The 15343-nt window shown below is 41.4% G+C and overlaps 1 protein-coding gene across 1 annotated transcript in view; it reads left to right on the top strand.

Moving 5' to 3' along the window:
• Nucleotides 1–15343, top strand: part of uts2r2 (urotensin-2 receptor 2) — a 99232-nt gene that overhangs the window by 23176 nt on the left and 60713 nt on the right. Inside the window, exons 3-5 of the mRNA XM_039740746.1 lie at nt 6118–6193; nt 6415–6457; nt 10003–10067. Coding sequence (XP_039596680.1) covers nt 6118–6193; nt 6415–6457; nt 10003–10067 — 184 coding nt within the window. The remainder of the gene's footprint in view (nt 1–6117; nt 6194–6414; nt 6458–10002; nt 10068–15343) is intronic.

The following is a 15343-nucleotide window of genomic DNA, read 5'->3' as shown; positions in this document are numbered from 1 at the left end:
GCACGCCAGGTACAGATCCAGGGTATTTTTGGGTATCCCCTCGTATAAACCAAGAGAAGCCGTCGCCGAGAAACCTAAGGGTGAGTTAAGTTGAAGTTTGTTGTCATGTGTCTACAGATAAAGAAATTCTTAACTTCTTGTCTTCTACGGACTAGCGACTGTAGTGTGTACCGCAAACAGCGGAGTATTAGTGCAATGACAGACCATACAATGGAACACGAGAAAGCAGGGATACAAGAGGCACACGTCCGCTCTGTCTCCATAAGTGTGGCTGTTGACTATTCTTATGAGCTGTGGATACAAACTGTGGCAGAATTTAGTGCTGCGAGCCGTAATGGCCCGGTGTGCACACATGGGTTTGCTGATTGTGTGCAACCAAACTGTCATTATATGGACTGCAGATTTATTAAGACAAGCAAATTAAACAAGGGAGGTGAATGGGGGGTGCATGCGCCTAGTAGCAGTAGGGTGTTTGTTGGACCATTCTTATCAAAAGATCTTGGCTATACATTGTTCTCGTCTTCTGCTTAACGAGTCTTAGCCTGGAGAGGTCTTTTCGTTTTTTTAAGATGACCCACTTCCAGGTTTTCCAATGCAGTTTCTATCTTAGTGTTTATATAAACAGAGGGACCCCAGTTTCTGTATTACAATATGCCTGAAGAGGGGGCCTCAGTACCCTAGAAAGCTGTTCAGTTAGCCAATCAAAGGTGCCATTTTGCTTGGCTTCTCATTGCTTACATGCATTTTAACCTCTCATAGTTTGTCCCCTTTCTCCCCCTACACACACACACACACACACACACACACACTTTCTTCCATATTATATATGCATGTCGTTTATATTTTCTTTACAGACAAGTGTTTTGAAGTAAAACATTTTCCCTGGAGCACTGGGGAGTGGAAATTGCCATCTGTCAAAAAGAATGGCAACACACTTAATCCTTGATGTAGGCATTTATAAGCATAATGGAGTCCTGACCTTTTTGTGTTCCTAGTTGTCAGTCAATTTAGACAAGCGCTGCCACTTTGGTGCCATAGCTTTCTACGGGGAGCCTGGGGAGGTTTTCAAGATGTCAACAATTTGGCGAAATCGTCGTCAAGATCTGGTGGAGAGAAATCCAACAGCAGTCAGGTGGTGAAGAGCAAAACACCTTTGGCACTTTTATATGCATTTGCTTCTGTTTAAGTACATCTCGACATGTAGAATGTTGTGTTATGGCCACTCCCCTGAGACGTGGTCTTGGTCACGATATATCTGTTGAAACATCTACAGTGTTTCAGTTGCTGATTCCCCAAGAAGCTGACAAAATGTAACGTCGTCCAGTTTTTTTAATTTTAAAACATTTTTTGTTTTGCCTACCTGACGTTCTTTTTGAATTCGGCCTATTTTGTATACTTTCAGAGCATTTGAGATTGACGGATACACACACACACACAAGATCCTGCACACAACATTGCATGCACTGATGGCAGCACCACATTTTCTGACACTGTTAAGCACTGCTGTCTGACATCTTTATCTTCGGACCTACCTAAAAAGTGACAGCTTCCACCCCAAGCATATAAGACGCTCCATTATTTTCAGCCAAGCAATACGGTACAATCGTATTTGCTCAGACCGGGATCAACAACTGCAGGAGCTCAGACAAGATTTCATCAGACAAGGTTATAGACACTCAAATAAGAAGAGCTACTGAAATACCCAGAGACAACCTTCTGGAATATAAAAACAAAGACAACAAGAACCACATCCCCCTTGTCACCTAGAACCCACATCTTGAAACACTTCGAAAAATTATAAAAGAACTTCAGCCAATGCTAAACAACGAAGAAACTCTGAAAAATGGATTTCCAGAACCTCCTCTCCTGGCATACAGACAACCACCAAACCTTCAGCATCTAATTGTCCGAAGCTCCCTAAATGAACCAACAGAAAATGGCACATCTCCCTGCCTATAGAAAAGATGTAAAACTTGTGTCCACATTTACAATACAGACTGTATAGTTATACCACACTGCCAACTTGAACATCACATAAAGGGATCATTTTCCTGCAAATCATCTAATGTGGTCTACCTAATTCTGTGCATGAAATGTCCTGACACTGTACTCTATGTGGGAGAAACTGGACAAACACTCTGCCAGAGAATGAATTTACACAGGTTCCACATTAAACGTGGCAACACAGATGTTCCTGTAGCGGTCCACTTCAACAGCCATGGACACTGTGAGAGGGACTTTAAAGTCACAGGGCTTATGGGCAACTTCAGAACACAGCAGGAGAGAAAAGAATGGGATGTTAAATTCCTGTTAAAATGTAATACATTACAACATGGTTTGAATAGAGACATGGGTCTTATGGCCAGATATGAGGATTATTTACATCTCTCTAACCTGTCAACAGACCCACATTGTATGGAAAAACTCATCAAAAACCAAAAGACTTTTTTGGACAGTTATCTTATCCAAAGATCTTGACCATACACTGTTCTTCTCTCTCTTGTTAAATTAACCCTAGCCTTAATGAATCTATTAATTTTTTACATTTAAGATTTCTCATTTAAAGATTTACCAATGTTCTTTCTTGTCCTAGAGTGCATATAAACACAGGGAACTCCAGTTTCTGTATTACATCTCGCCTGAAGAAGGGGCCTGAGTTGCCTCGAAAGCTTGCATATTGTAATCTTTTTAGTTAGCCAATAAAAGGTGTTGTTTTGCTTGGCTTTTCTACATTCATAATGGCTAACACGGTAGAACACCCCATCACTCACCCTAAACAGGTCAGACTTTCACTCTTCTCTGTCTTCAGAAACACCCTGCCAGATACACCAAGGTCAGTTGTGGAATGGAGCGTGTCCGGGGTCTCCTCCCAGTGGGCCTTGCCTTGTATGCAGTTCCAGAAGTACTTTGCTCAAGTCTTTGCCCAGTTCCTGCCCATCATGCTCTCTTCTATGCGTGTTTCCGCCTGAGCTCTCTGCTTTTTCTCCCAAATTACAACAAAGTGTTTTTAAATTTATTTGGGAACCTATGACTGGACTGAATGGTGTGAGTGTGTCCTGATATGAAGGAGCGCTTCAGGCCTGGTGACATTTGTAGCATGAGCTGGATTAAGAAGTATTAAGGAGTAATGAATGTATGGGTGGGTGTTTTTATATCATTAAGTGCAGGACTGGTAAAGAGTGTAGTGAAATACTTAACTTGCACGTCCAAACAAAATGCGTCAATTCAATCCTCTTCTGTGTCATAATGAACACGGATGGATTAAAATCTTTAATTTTATTAGTCAAAAGTCAAGTAGCAGACCTTCTGAAATCCACTCAGGTGTGTTTTTATCTTTAGCTAAGTCAGACGTCTTGCCTCTTTTTAAGTAGTTCTGGTTTGTGGGGTTTTTAGGGTTCCTTGTTTAGTATTTGCTTACTTATTGAGCCATTTGTAGCTTTAACTGCATTAAGGAGTATTAAGGAGTAATAGATGTATGGCTGGGTGTTTTTATATCATTAAGTGCAAAGTGAATAAGCAGTTGGCCCTCATTAGAGGTCTGAAAGCTTCAAACTTTATAGTCTAAAAACACGTATGCCATCATTTACATCTAACATCTTGCTAAAGTTAAAACAAGAAGTTCATCTGAGATGCAAGTTTATGGTAAATTCATGTGCATAAATTAGGCATACATTAGCTTTATTATTTGATTGGCTGAACACAAGTCTATAAATTTGAAATTATGTTCAGCTACATTGTAAGCTCTTTTTTTTTTTTTTGCTCCTTTGTGCAATAGGCGTAATGTTTTATTTATTGTACTAGTTTTGATTTGATTTACAATCCCATTTTCTGATTTAAAATGCCCAGCTGATTAAAGTTTCATTACTCTTCCCCAATCTCAGAGGAGGAGCCGAGATACAAAATCGACTTTTGATTTTCAGGATTTCCGTGTGTAAGCTTGACATTTATGCTCTTTCAAGTGTGCACTGTGGAATCGCAATGTTTAATGGGCAGAGAGTACTGGGTGGGCTTTACTATTATGAACTTGTAGCTTTTCACATTCTCTAATCCTCCTGACAGCTTAAGAACAGCTGCCTTGTCATCCCTCATACACACACAAAATATGAATTTTTGTCTATATGGTGTGTGTGTGTGTGTGTGTATGTATGTATGTATGTATGTATACAGTGCTGCCAAAAATTATTTATACACTGGAAAAAAAAAAAAAGTGGTCAAAATTAGAAATGAAATTGAGGATATTGTCACAAAAACCACAATGAGACATGAAGGTTTGGGGCAGCCATCCGGCTGCAAAAATGAAATTGAGAATAGACTTACAGGTCTTTCCAGATCAGAGTCCACAACTGAACTGCCGGTACAGAGACAAGATGGCCACTATAAAGGCCAGTGTAGGAAATGACACCATAATAGGCGGGACGGACGTGACGTCATCATAGGCCGATCCAGAAGTGACATCATTGGTGGCGGGACTAGAAGTGACGTCATCAGAGGTGCCAGAAAACCAGAAGTGATGTCATCACAGGGGCCGGAAGCCTGCGGGATTTCCTGAGTATGGTCAGCAAGGGATCGAGAAAGACAGTTAGCGCACCCTGCCACCCCCTGGTCGGACGTGGAATTGCCGTTATTCAGGCCCTTTAGTTGACTCCTATTTGCCTGTGTTTGACAGTATATATAAATAAAAAAAGTGCTGCAGTGTTATGATGTGATTTTTTTTTTTTTGGTGTTAGATTTGTATGTGCAAGTTAGCGAATATATTGGTGAGCATCTAAATTAGTTATCAATTATTTTGTGCTTTATATTTAGCACTTTGCTGTAATCTGTTTTCATTTTGACAATAAGTCTTTTTCTCTTTATCAGTCTATCTAGCAGTGGGCGCTAGTTCCCGTGTTGGAATAAGTTCTTTTGTAATTGTGGCATGTTATGTAACTCGAAACTATATAGATATAATATAAAAAGATGATACCCTCTCTTAGTGATACGACGCTAAAAAATCACATAGGAGAAATAACAGATGAGGAAGCCATGACAAGACCTTTCGGGTAATGAGAGCCCGATGTATACAGTCTGCCATTTACCGGATCGGATGACGTTATCTCCCATCCGTCCGTCGGCTTCAAAGGTGTGCCGGGCAATGTTCCAAGGCTTTATACTCTTTCTCCATATGCAGGCCCTCACTTAGGTGAATCATGCCATTCCAAACACGGAAAAAAAGATCCAATGTCACGCTGACTCTGACACACAGACATAGTGCACGTTGCCCATTTTGCAGTTGTCCTTAACTTGTCTTGTCTTAAAATGCTTGCCTAGCAGTTCTAAATGCCGGGCCCCTGTAGTAAATCTGGCTTTGTGTTAGCTGTACATGTGAGAAGAAAAGAAAAGCAGATTTAAAATATCTGCACAGAGCACAGTGACATATTAACCTTATATTCTGATTACAATCGGCATCAAAAAAGACTCGATTAAATGACGTTATGCAAGAATAACATTTAAAAACATTCAGTGGGGTGAATACTTTTGGCTGCTTTCTTGTTCCTGGATTAGTGTTGTCAGTACAGTGTAAGAAGTGACATCTACACAGCTCAGTCCGGTTGTGCTCTGCCACCTACACACTTGTTGCACTTTGATCCTCATTTAAATGAAGTCTAAGGAGATCAGCTTTCTCACAGAAGCAAACTTTCTTATGGCGCTCATTTCATTTTCACCTTAACTTCAATCTGAACTGTACACGTGTAATTATTCCCTTTAGATTTTTACAGTCTCGTGTTGTTGTATGTGTTCCTTTAGCCTTTCTTCTTTTTCATGTCGGGTTAAAGAAATTACTAATCTTCTAATCGTGTACACTTCATGATCTCTGTTGCCATTTCCTCTGCCTTCATATAGTTATAATAGATCACTAGGGTTAGAGCTACCCACCTAGTTGCTGTTTTGTTTGTGTCGCGGAGGTTCCTGTTTTTGTTGCAAACAATGCAGCAGAGCCTTTCCTAGCAGTGTGTTTGTCACTCGTCCTATTGTGAAGCCTAAAGTCACCGGCCTTTGTTGTTGTTCTCCACTTGTGTGAAACGTGCGGTTTTCTTGATTTGCCTGTTAAATGCACACCTCTTACCTTTTTGTTATCAGGCTGTACACCTCAGAGATGTGGCAGAGCGGTGACTGATGCTGTGATCAGTCGAGAAGAGGCTGGAAGAATGCTCAGGTACCTGTGTTTAAGAGACTTATAAAGGGATTTACGTTCACAATGTATTTATTCAAATATATGACAATGCTGCGCTTTAATAACCAACCTTAAATCTCCGTAGTACAGTGAGAATATAAAAGTCAAGCATGCGAGTTAATTGCAAAGAATAGCAAGGTGCCTGTAATATTTGGAGCTTACTCTAATTACACTTCATGTTGACTGAAGTCTTTGTTTAACAGATTAGCAGAGAGTGGACTCGCACTTGGAGGATCGGATGGAGGTGTAAGTATCTGCTTTTGGATGTGTGCCTTCTGTGTTTAGACAGGAGAAGAAATCTGCTTTGGGCACTGGCAGAGATCCACAATTCTTCAGTCTGTTATGTGAGTGTTTTTACTGCCAGTGCTTACAGGATAAACAAAGAAAAAACTCATATTGTTTTGTGCAGTCCGTTTGTTGTTAAAAGTGTGACTCATTGCAATTGAAGCCAGAGCACGTCCACAAAAGCCCTGAGTGAGAGACAAAGCAGCTCTCTAGTGCTGGGAAGGAATTAGAGCGCCGATGAAAGCACACGTCTCCTGGGCTTGAGTGGAGGAGCTGCTCCTCTATAGCACAGTGGCATGGAAGACCAAAGTCTCGGCAAAAAGCTTCTCAGAAATCATTTTTGATAGCTGTAGGGATTCAGCCTTTTAGTTATTTATCTATCTAATCCTGTCAACTATGCCAAACTTAAAATCTATCTATCTATGCTCCAAGAGAGCAGCGTCAGTCAAAGGTAGAAGAGCAGAGGTAGATGAAGTGACCTGCTCATGGACACACAGTCACAGCCATGCAATTTGAACCCACAACCTCAGGGTCTCAACTCCAAAGTCTTAACCACAGCTCCACCCTGCCTGCCAATAATATTAGCCCTTTATTTAAAAGAAAATAAATACAGAAAAGTCCTTTAGTAACACAGTAGTGCTGATACACACACTGATGGCACTATAACTGACACCTATTGTCTTATGAACTTTTCCGGGTGAAGCCGGGTAGCACAGCTAGTCTTACTAAATTATGAAATGCTGTAGTTTGTAAGTTAAGGCCTTGCACATCTGAAATCTGAGTTCCATGCCAGGTTGTTTTGTCTGTTTCCCCCCACAACCTCAAAGACATGCAGGTCAGGTTCCAACTTTGGTGAGTGGGCCCTACCATGGGCAAGCATGGCACTGATTCAAGCCCAGTGCTGCCTCCTGTGACCCTGAATTAGATAAAAAGGGTGTAAAAATGTTGCAGTGTTACATGTTTTATATTCAGTATAATTATAATCTGTTCATTCTTTTGAATTCCAGATCTTAATTACCTTTATTTTCAGAAAGCGTTTGATTAGGTCCCACTTGAGAGACTGGTCAGCAAACAAAGAGAAGTGGGAATTCAGGGCATAGCATCTAGGTGGGTTCAGAATTAGCTAGAATACAGAAAGCAAATTGTTGTGGTGTGCAGAACCTAATCAAGAATTAGTCGATGTTAAAAGTGGTGCCCCTCAGTGGCCGCTGCTGGGCCTGACGCTATTTTTAACATACAGAAGTGATCTGTATAGGAATATGAATAACAGGCTGGTTGCGTTTGCAGGCAGAATCAAAAGAGGTGGAAGAGCAGACAGTGCCGAATCAGCTAAATGATTACAAAGGGACTTGGATAGCAGGGCAGATTTGTGGCAGATGAAATGTAATGTAAATAAATGTAAGGGTATTCTGCTTAGGCAGCAGAACCATTAGATTTGGATACACGATGGCAGCTCTGAAACTTGAAAGTACCGCTTGGATCTGGGAGTCATAGTGGACTTGTCACGGATGTGGACATTTTATAAAAATAGATTCGGCAGCGCCAGAGAAGTCCAGAGAAGAGGCTTATTCTGGGACTGAGAGTCATGAGTTGTGAGGGATGATTGAACTTATTTAGTTGAAGTAAATGGAGATGAAGAAGAGACATGAAAGGATTTAATAATAGAATGCAGCTGTTACTTTCAAATATGTTACACAACAGGTACACCATTGAAAGGCCAGAGTTTGTTCAAATGTTAGAATATGCTTTTGCACATAAAGAACCAACAGTACATGGAATAAATTACCAAGGAGTGCAGTGGAGTGTAGGACATTAGGGACCTCCAACTCTCAACTGTTTTGGATGAGCTTGTTGGACTAAGTGGCCTGTGCTTGCCACACTTCTTGTAATGTTCTAACGATCAGAGTTGTAGGAAGGTGAGCCCGTTGCTACCGCAGTATGTGTTAATTAAAGAACACACCGTCAACCCCATTGATCAACTTTAGGAATACCAATCAACCTTCAGGTTAATGGATTATGGGCGCAGAACTGGAGTCTACTGAGAAACTACACAGAGAACATTCTAACTTTAAATAAAGAAAGAAATATTTAGATAAACAAAATTTAAACTGATGCAGCATGCTAAGACTGTGATATGATTGTTAAGGTAATGCTTTAAGAATCACATGAATTTGTTGTAAAACTGGAAACAACTAAAAGTTGACAATATGAACTTGAACGTCCATAGTTTTAAAGCACAGGTCAAAGCTCGGTAATTGGAGGGCTGCAGTGGCTTCAGGTTTTCATTCCAGACACTTTCTTAATTAGTAGCCAATCACTACTTCTAATCTTATATATAAATGTCTACGTGTGGAAGTGTGAAGCAACAGCATGAAGCTCAAAGAAAGTGACTCTGTTGCCAAAGTGAAACCGCTGAGAAAAGAGAAACTCAATTAGCTGGTAATACACAAGCGAGGTGAGCACATCAGCAAAACGAAACTGCAGAAGAAAGAGAAACTCGATTAGCTGCTGACAGACAAGCAAGGCGAACACATCAGCAAAGCGAAACCTCAGAGGAGAGAGAAACTCGCTTAGCCGCTAATACACAAGTGAGGCGAGCACATCGGCAAAATGAAACTGCCGAGAAAAGAGAAACTTGATTAGCTGCTGATAGACAATGTAGGCGAGCACGTCGGCAAAAAGAAACTGCAGAGGAGAGAGAAACTCGCTTAGCCGCTAATACACAAGTGAGGCGAGCACATCGGCAAAATGAAACTGCAGAGAAAAGAGAAACTTGATTAGCTGCTGATAGACAATGAAGGCGAGCACGTCGGCAAAACGAAACTGAAGAGGAGAGAGAAAATTGCTTAGCCGTTAATGCACAACCGATGCGATTGATTGATTGAAGTGCCAGAATCCATGGTTTCTAGGAGCCCAGGCTTTTTGTAGCACAGGCTTACACAGCTGGTAGTTAATAAGAAGTACTAAGCTGCGCCAGGGTGTTTAGATAACGTTTGTGAGAAAAATCAAATGAACTGTACAGGGAGTATTTGAGGGAGTCACTTTCAAGCACGGCTCTTGGAAAGCCACAATGACGTCACGTTTTTGCTGCAAATCAAGCTTCTGTAGTTTAGCACCACACAGTGTGTTCCATTAGCAGTAGTCATCGTCTATGAGTTAAGAAAGTGGCTGGAGTGAACGCATGCAGTCACCGCGGCCTTCCGGAAACTGAGATTAAGACCCCTGTTATAAAGATGGAAGATATGATAGAGAGAGACTGAAAAATGTATGGAATTTGTGTTGGCAAAGAGGCCTGGCACTTTGTAACTATTTAAATGTTCACAAATTGGGGGAAATGCTGTTTCCCCCTACATACAGTAAATAAAACGTCATACCAGTTTGTTTGTACCAGGGATGCAGTGCCTAGTAATCGCCAGAGTTGTTTTGATTCAGCAGTGGGAGCCTAGGGTTGTACTGGTGTCATTATTATGTGTGATTTATCTCCAATATGCATTACTTTGTTTCAGGCTTCAATTCTGGATCTTCATTCTGGTGCTTTGTCCATGGGGAAGCAATTTGTGAATATCTACAGGTGAGAATAACAGCAACGGTTTGTGTGACCCCGACTCCACGGGTCACATGCTATGAAAATGCGCTGTATAAATAAATAAATGTTTTCATTGTACAGAAGAATGAAATGCTGGCACTACGTGAGGGGTAAGTCGCGGTTCTTTGTCTTGGTAATGGACGTTAACGCCCTGTTGAGCGAGGCTTTGGTCTGTGATACACATGAGGCCGCACACGGACTCGCTTTGTAACCCTGAATGAGTCATTTTAATTTCTGTGATGTCGGGCTGCTGATCCTTCCTGGAGTGGTTGAAAAAGCGTGGAGGAATCTGCTTAGCTTCTTTATTCCCCCACAGCTATAATGTGCCGTTCCATCTCATAGAAGGATCTGCCCTGGGGGGACACCGGGAAATTATCCCACTCTGTAAAAGACCACCATGTATGCTGCTGATTTCAAATGTCGGAGGCTCATGCATGGCAATGAGTGCAGGGACAGCACAAGAATAATCCTACGGCTTACGTTTTACTGATTGCCTCTATAATTATTCGGATCATTTCTGGCAGAAAATGACTGCTTAGGACTTCACATGTAATGTGTGGTGAGCGACATCATTATGCTTTCCTTTTGGAATGAGCGACTATATGTGAATGTGCTGCCAAGGCTGGCAGAAATTAAACTCTCACAGCATTTCACAACTTCTTTTTAAGATTTTTTTTTTTTATATATAAAATATATTTTTCTATGCCTTAAGACGGTCTTTTGCCAAGTGCCACCGAAAGAGGCCGTGATTATTTTTTTGCCCACCAGGAGGTCATTGAGAGCTTTTTAGCCTCAAATGTCAAGTGTCCACTGAGCTGAAGACTTGAGAGTAACAGTTTTAAACAAAGTGCAGCTCTGACTCTGAGCTTCTCCTCGCGCTTTCCTATACCTGTGCAGTTCATAACTGCACTTAAAATTAGTATTCCCAAAAACTAAAGACGCTTTTCTTCTAGGAGATGGTCCCAGAGTACTGTTTGAGCCAAGATGTACAGTGGGTATAGAAAAGAATCCCCCCTCTTCAAAATATTCCCATTTTTTTTTTTTGCTTTACAGCCTTAAATCTAAACACACAAACCAATATTATTTCCAGCTTTACTTACTCAATGCCACCTCTAACATCCAAGTGAAAGATCTCACAGCTACAGTTCAGAAGAATTAAAAAAAATCAAAAACAAGAAATACTGAGATTAATAAAGGATCCCCACCCCTTAAACTCAATCAGGTTGTCAGTGCCCACCACTTCCATTGCGGTTACTGGCTTCCTTCCGCCTGTGATCAGTTGTAATGAGTGTGATTAGTGACGGTGTTCCTGGTCCATTCATTCCCTTGCTTAGTAGTGCGACTGACCGCAAACAACTGACTATCGGTGGCCAGCCACTTTCAAAATATCTCAAGGGCAGAGCTGTGGACAGACATAAGGCAGGAGATGGAGACAAAAACATCTTCAAGGCTTTATCAATCCCAAGGAGCTCAGTAAAGTCCATCATAAAGAAGTGGCGAGTGTTTGGTACGACTAGGACCCTCCCTGGATCCTCCAAACTGGATGGAAGAGCAAAGAAGGAAACTGGTAAGAGAGGCTAGCAAGAGACCATGGCCACTTTGAAGGAGTTCCAGGCCTTGATGGCAAAGAGTGGTCATTAATGGTGTGCATGTGACAACAATTTGACAAGCGCTCCACAATTGTGGCTTGTTCGGGATGGTTGCAAGGAAAAGGCCACTTCTCAAGAAAGATCACATGAAGGCTTGTTTAGGCTTAGCCCGAGTGCACCATGAAAATTCTGTTGCCAAGTGGAAAAAGGTCAGATGAGACCAAAATCGAACTATTTGGCCTCAATACCAAACGGGTACACCAAAGCAGCTCACCATCCACAACACACCATACCTACAGTAAAGCATGGAGCGGGCAGCATCCTGTTGTGGGAGGCCTGGGGCTCTCGCTAGGGTAGAAGGAAAAATGGATGGGGCAAAATACTGTCAAATTCTTGAGGAAAACCTGCTGCCCTCTGCCAGGAAGTTGAAGATGGGCAGAATATTCACCTTTCAACACGGCAAACGACCCGATGCACCCAGCAATACTGACAACAGTGGCTGAAGGAGAAAAAAGGAATGTCCTGGTGTGGCCAGTCAGAGCCCAAACATGAATCACACTGAAAATCCGTGGAAAGATCTGGAGATAGCAGACCACCGACGCTCAGCATCCAATGTGACCGAACTTGAACAGTTAAACTGTGAAGAAGAATTGGGGGCAAATATTGAGTGGGCTCAATCTAGATGTGCAAGGCTGAGAGAGAAGAATCCCAACAGACTCAAGGCTGTCATTAAAGCAAAATGACATTGACATTGTGGTTATCCTTTATTAATCTCACTATTTCTTGTTTTTGATTTTTTTAAATTCTTCTGAACTGTAGCTGTGATATCTTTCACTTGGCTATTAGAGGTGGCATTGAGTAAGTAAAGCTTGGAAGAAATATTCTTTGTGTGTGTTTTCATTTAAGGCTGTAAAGCAAAAAAAAATGGGAACATTTCAAAGGGGGGGATTCTTTTCTATACCCACTGTACATTTCTTCCTGAGCGAGGTTCTCATCTAATGATGTTAAACTGCACTGCAGGAATCTTTTAATGTAGTGTTTTTCTTTTTATTCATGTTGCCAAACCTCAGTAATATATATGTTGAGACTGCGGCCTCTGACTCGCGGTGTAATTCTCATTTAGTCGTTCTATCCAGAAGGGGAGGCTGGTTTAATGGCTCTGTTAAGACTCTGCTCTTTGGCTTCATCTCTTTCTAAGGACCCCTGTAAAAATGTGGGGCATACACTCTGACTGTCGTGACCTTATTTATTCTCATTGGGATCCCAAAAATGTGCTGTTGAAGGTAAAAGCCAGGGCCGTATTCCGTGTTCCTCTTTCCACCTTCCTACACGATTGAATTTCATGAAGAAACATAAAAGACTGGACATCTCTGTGCATTGAAATAAAAAAAAACAAGTAAAATGTCTTCCTTACTGCCTGTGGTTTAATATGATGAACAGTAAGTTTTAGATTTCCCAATGAGAGTACTGAACAGGCGGACGAGGCCCGCAGTCCCCCAACTTAACTGTATTACCAGTGTGAGCGGCTGAAACATGTTCCATAAAGTCACCACCGTCCACTTTTGCCTGCCAACTCGACTGACATCAGACTGCAAAAGGCAGCATGCAAGCATCACGGCCTTGGCCATTTTCAGTACTGGAAAACCGTCCTAATCGAGCAAAAGACCCTGTTAATATATTCTAAGGAAACCCAAGCCCATCTTGTTTTGCTGACAAACTTGGAGAGTGTCAGTACCTTTCCTAGGACCACCCTCTCCACTCTTCCCTTTAAGTTTACATTAGGAATTCCAGGATTCTTTCTTTTGATGTACAAGGTGGGCAGAAGGCTTGGCAGTCTAACTTGAGCCACCTTTTTACGTTTGTCCCCTTTATGGTGGTACCGTATTATTGTTTAGATTCTAGTTCAGGGATGGGCAGTGTCATTCCTGGAGGGCCGCAGTGGCTGCCGGTTTTTGTTCCAACCCAGTTGCTTCATAAGAAGCCCTTATTGCTCAAGTAACACTTCTGCTTCATTTTAGTTGCCTCACTCGTTTAGATTTTGAACCCTTACTGCTTATTTTAGTCTTAAACAGCTGTAGTCTTGGTTTTTAATCACCCCTTATTAGCAATCAGATGCAAATGACAAAAGAAATTCAGCATTTCTCCATGAAGCTCGTTTCCATTTACACTTGTGTGTGTTTATCGTGCATTATTTGGTTTAATTAAATACTTGGAAAGAAAGTGAAGAGAGAAAAAAAGTGAATGACTAAGAATTACTCATCTGTTTTAGACTTCAAATCATTTGGATGATATCCTTAGAAAGGAAAAAATATCTAGGATATGAGAATGAGCTGACATGGCAGAGTTAAAGCACTAATGAGCCCTGAAATTAAATAATTGACAAGGATTTTTTTGTTAATTAAGCAACTAGTCTGGAACAAAAACCTGCAGCCACTGCGGCCCTCCAGGAATGACTTTGCCCACCCCTGTTCTAGTCCGTGGGTGTCAAGCTCTGGGCCTGCTAATTAACTCTTCTTCCCTTCATTTTAATTGCCCTGTTTCTAAAGATTCAGTCCTCTGAATTGATTCTTTTCTTCATTAAATGGCAGCCAAACAGAAATGAGACATGAAACGAGCCGACAGATGACCAGCTAAATTGGTGCTTCAAACTCCAACCAGTTCCTTAATGAGAAGCCAATTCTTGCTGTTAATTGAACTCGTTATTTAATTCCATGACTTGCTGCTGCTCTCGTTCTGCTGCTGTTGATTTTCTGTTTCTGATTATTGACCTGAGAGGTCAAACTTACTGAGACCTTCACCTTTCTTTATGTTCAGATAATGTGGTTAGCTGCTCACCTGTTTGTTCGTTTTGTGTGTCATTATTGTTTGGCTGCTAATTAAGGAAAAAGAAAGAACTAAGGGGTTTGAGTCGAGCTCATTAAAACTAAGGCAGAAGAAGTTATTTAGCGGAAAAAAACAGGTCACTAATTAAGAAGGTGGTTAGAATGAAAACCTGCAGCCACTGCGGCCCTCCAGGACCGGAGTGTGACACCCCTGTTGTAGTTAATTAATTCCAGTTTTATTTATTTATTTTTTGTTTAACATTTAGTCAGCAATGTTTAGGTAGTACTTAAATGCCAGGACACGCTGGTTATACACAATCACGCTAATATTAACCAAAGAATAAAGCCATTTTAAATGATTCAATTATCAGTTAGTTTAAGAATGCAGCAACATGCTCATGGCCTTAAGTGGAAAAGGAAGATTTTTTTTTTTATTTCATCTCATCTCCTTCACAAATTCATGTAATCAAATGCATAATCACGTGGGAGTGGAGCCGAAGCCAGTAGCACAGGGCACAAGGCAGGAAGCGTAACTGTGTATGGTGCCAGTCCATTTTAGAACTCATTCATGTGCCAGGCCCACTTTGGAACTGCCAGTTAACTTGACCTGACCTTCACATCTTTGAAGAACCCCCAACACACACACACACACAGGGTGAATGTACTGATCTCACATGGAGGGTTAGCAGGTACAGTACGAGCTTCAAGCACAGGACAGCTAGATCAGTGAGATGACCGCGTGACTTGTTTGGGGGTTTATTTTAAAGTTTGTTTCTTTTGAAGACTACACCATGGCATTGTACCGTAGAAGAAATGGCAGGTTAAAAGGCCAAAGGGTGCTGAACCAGGA

The sequence above is a fragment of the Polypterus senegalus genome, chromosome 17, assembly GCF_016835505.1.
Source record: "Polypterus senegalus isolate Bchr_013 chromosome 17, ASM1683550v1, whole genome shotgun sequence".
Taxonomy (NCBI): Eukaryota; Metazoa; Chordata; class Cladistia; order Polypteriformes; family Polypteridae; genus Polypterus; species Polypterus senegalus.
This window is presented reverse-complemented; position numbering and strand designations above follow the sequence as displayed.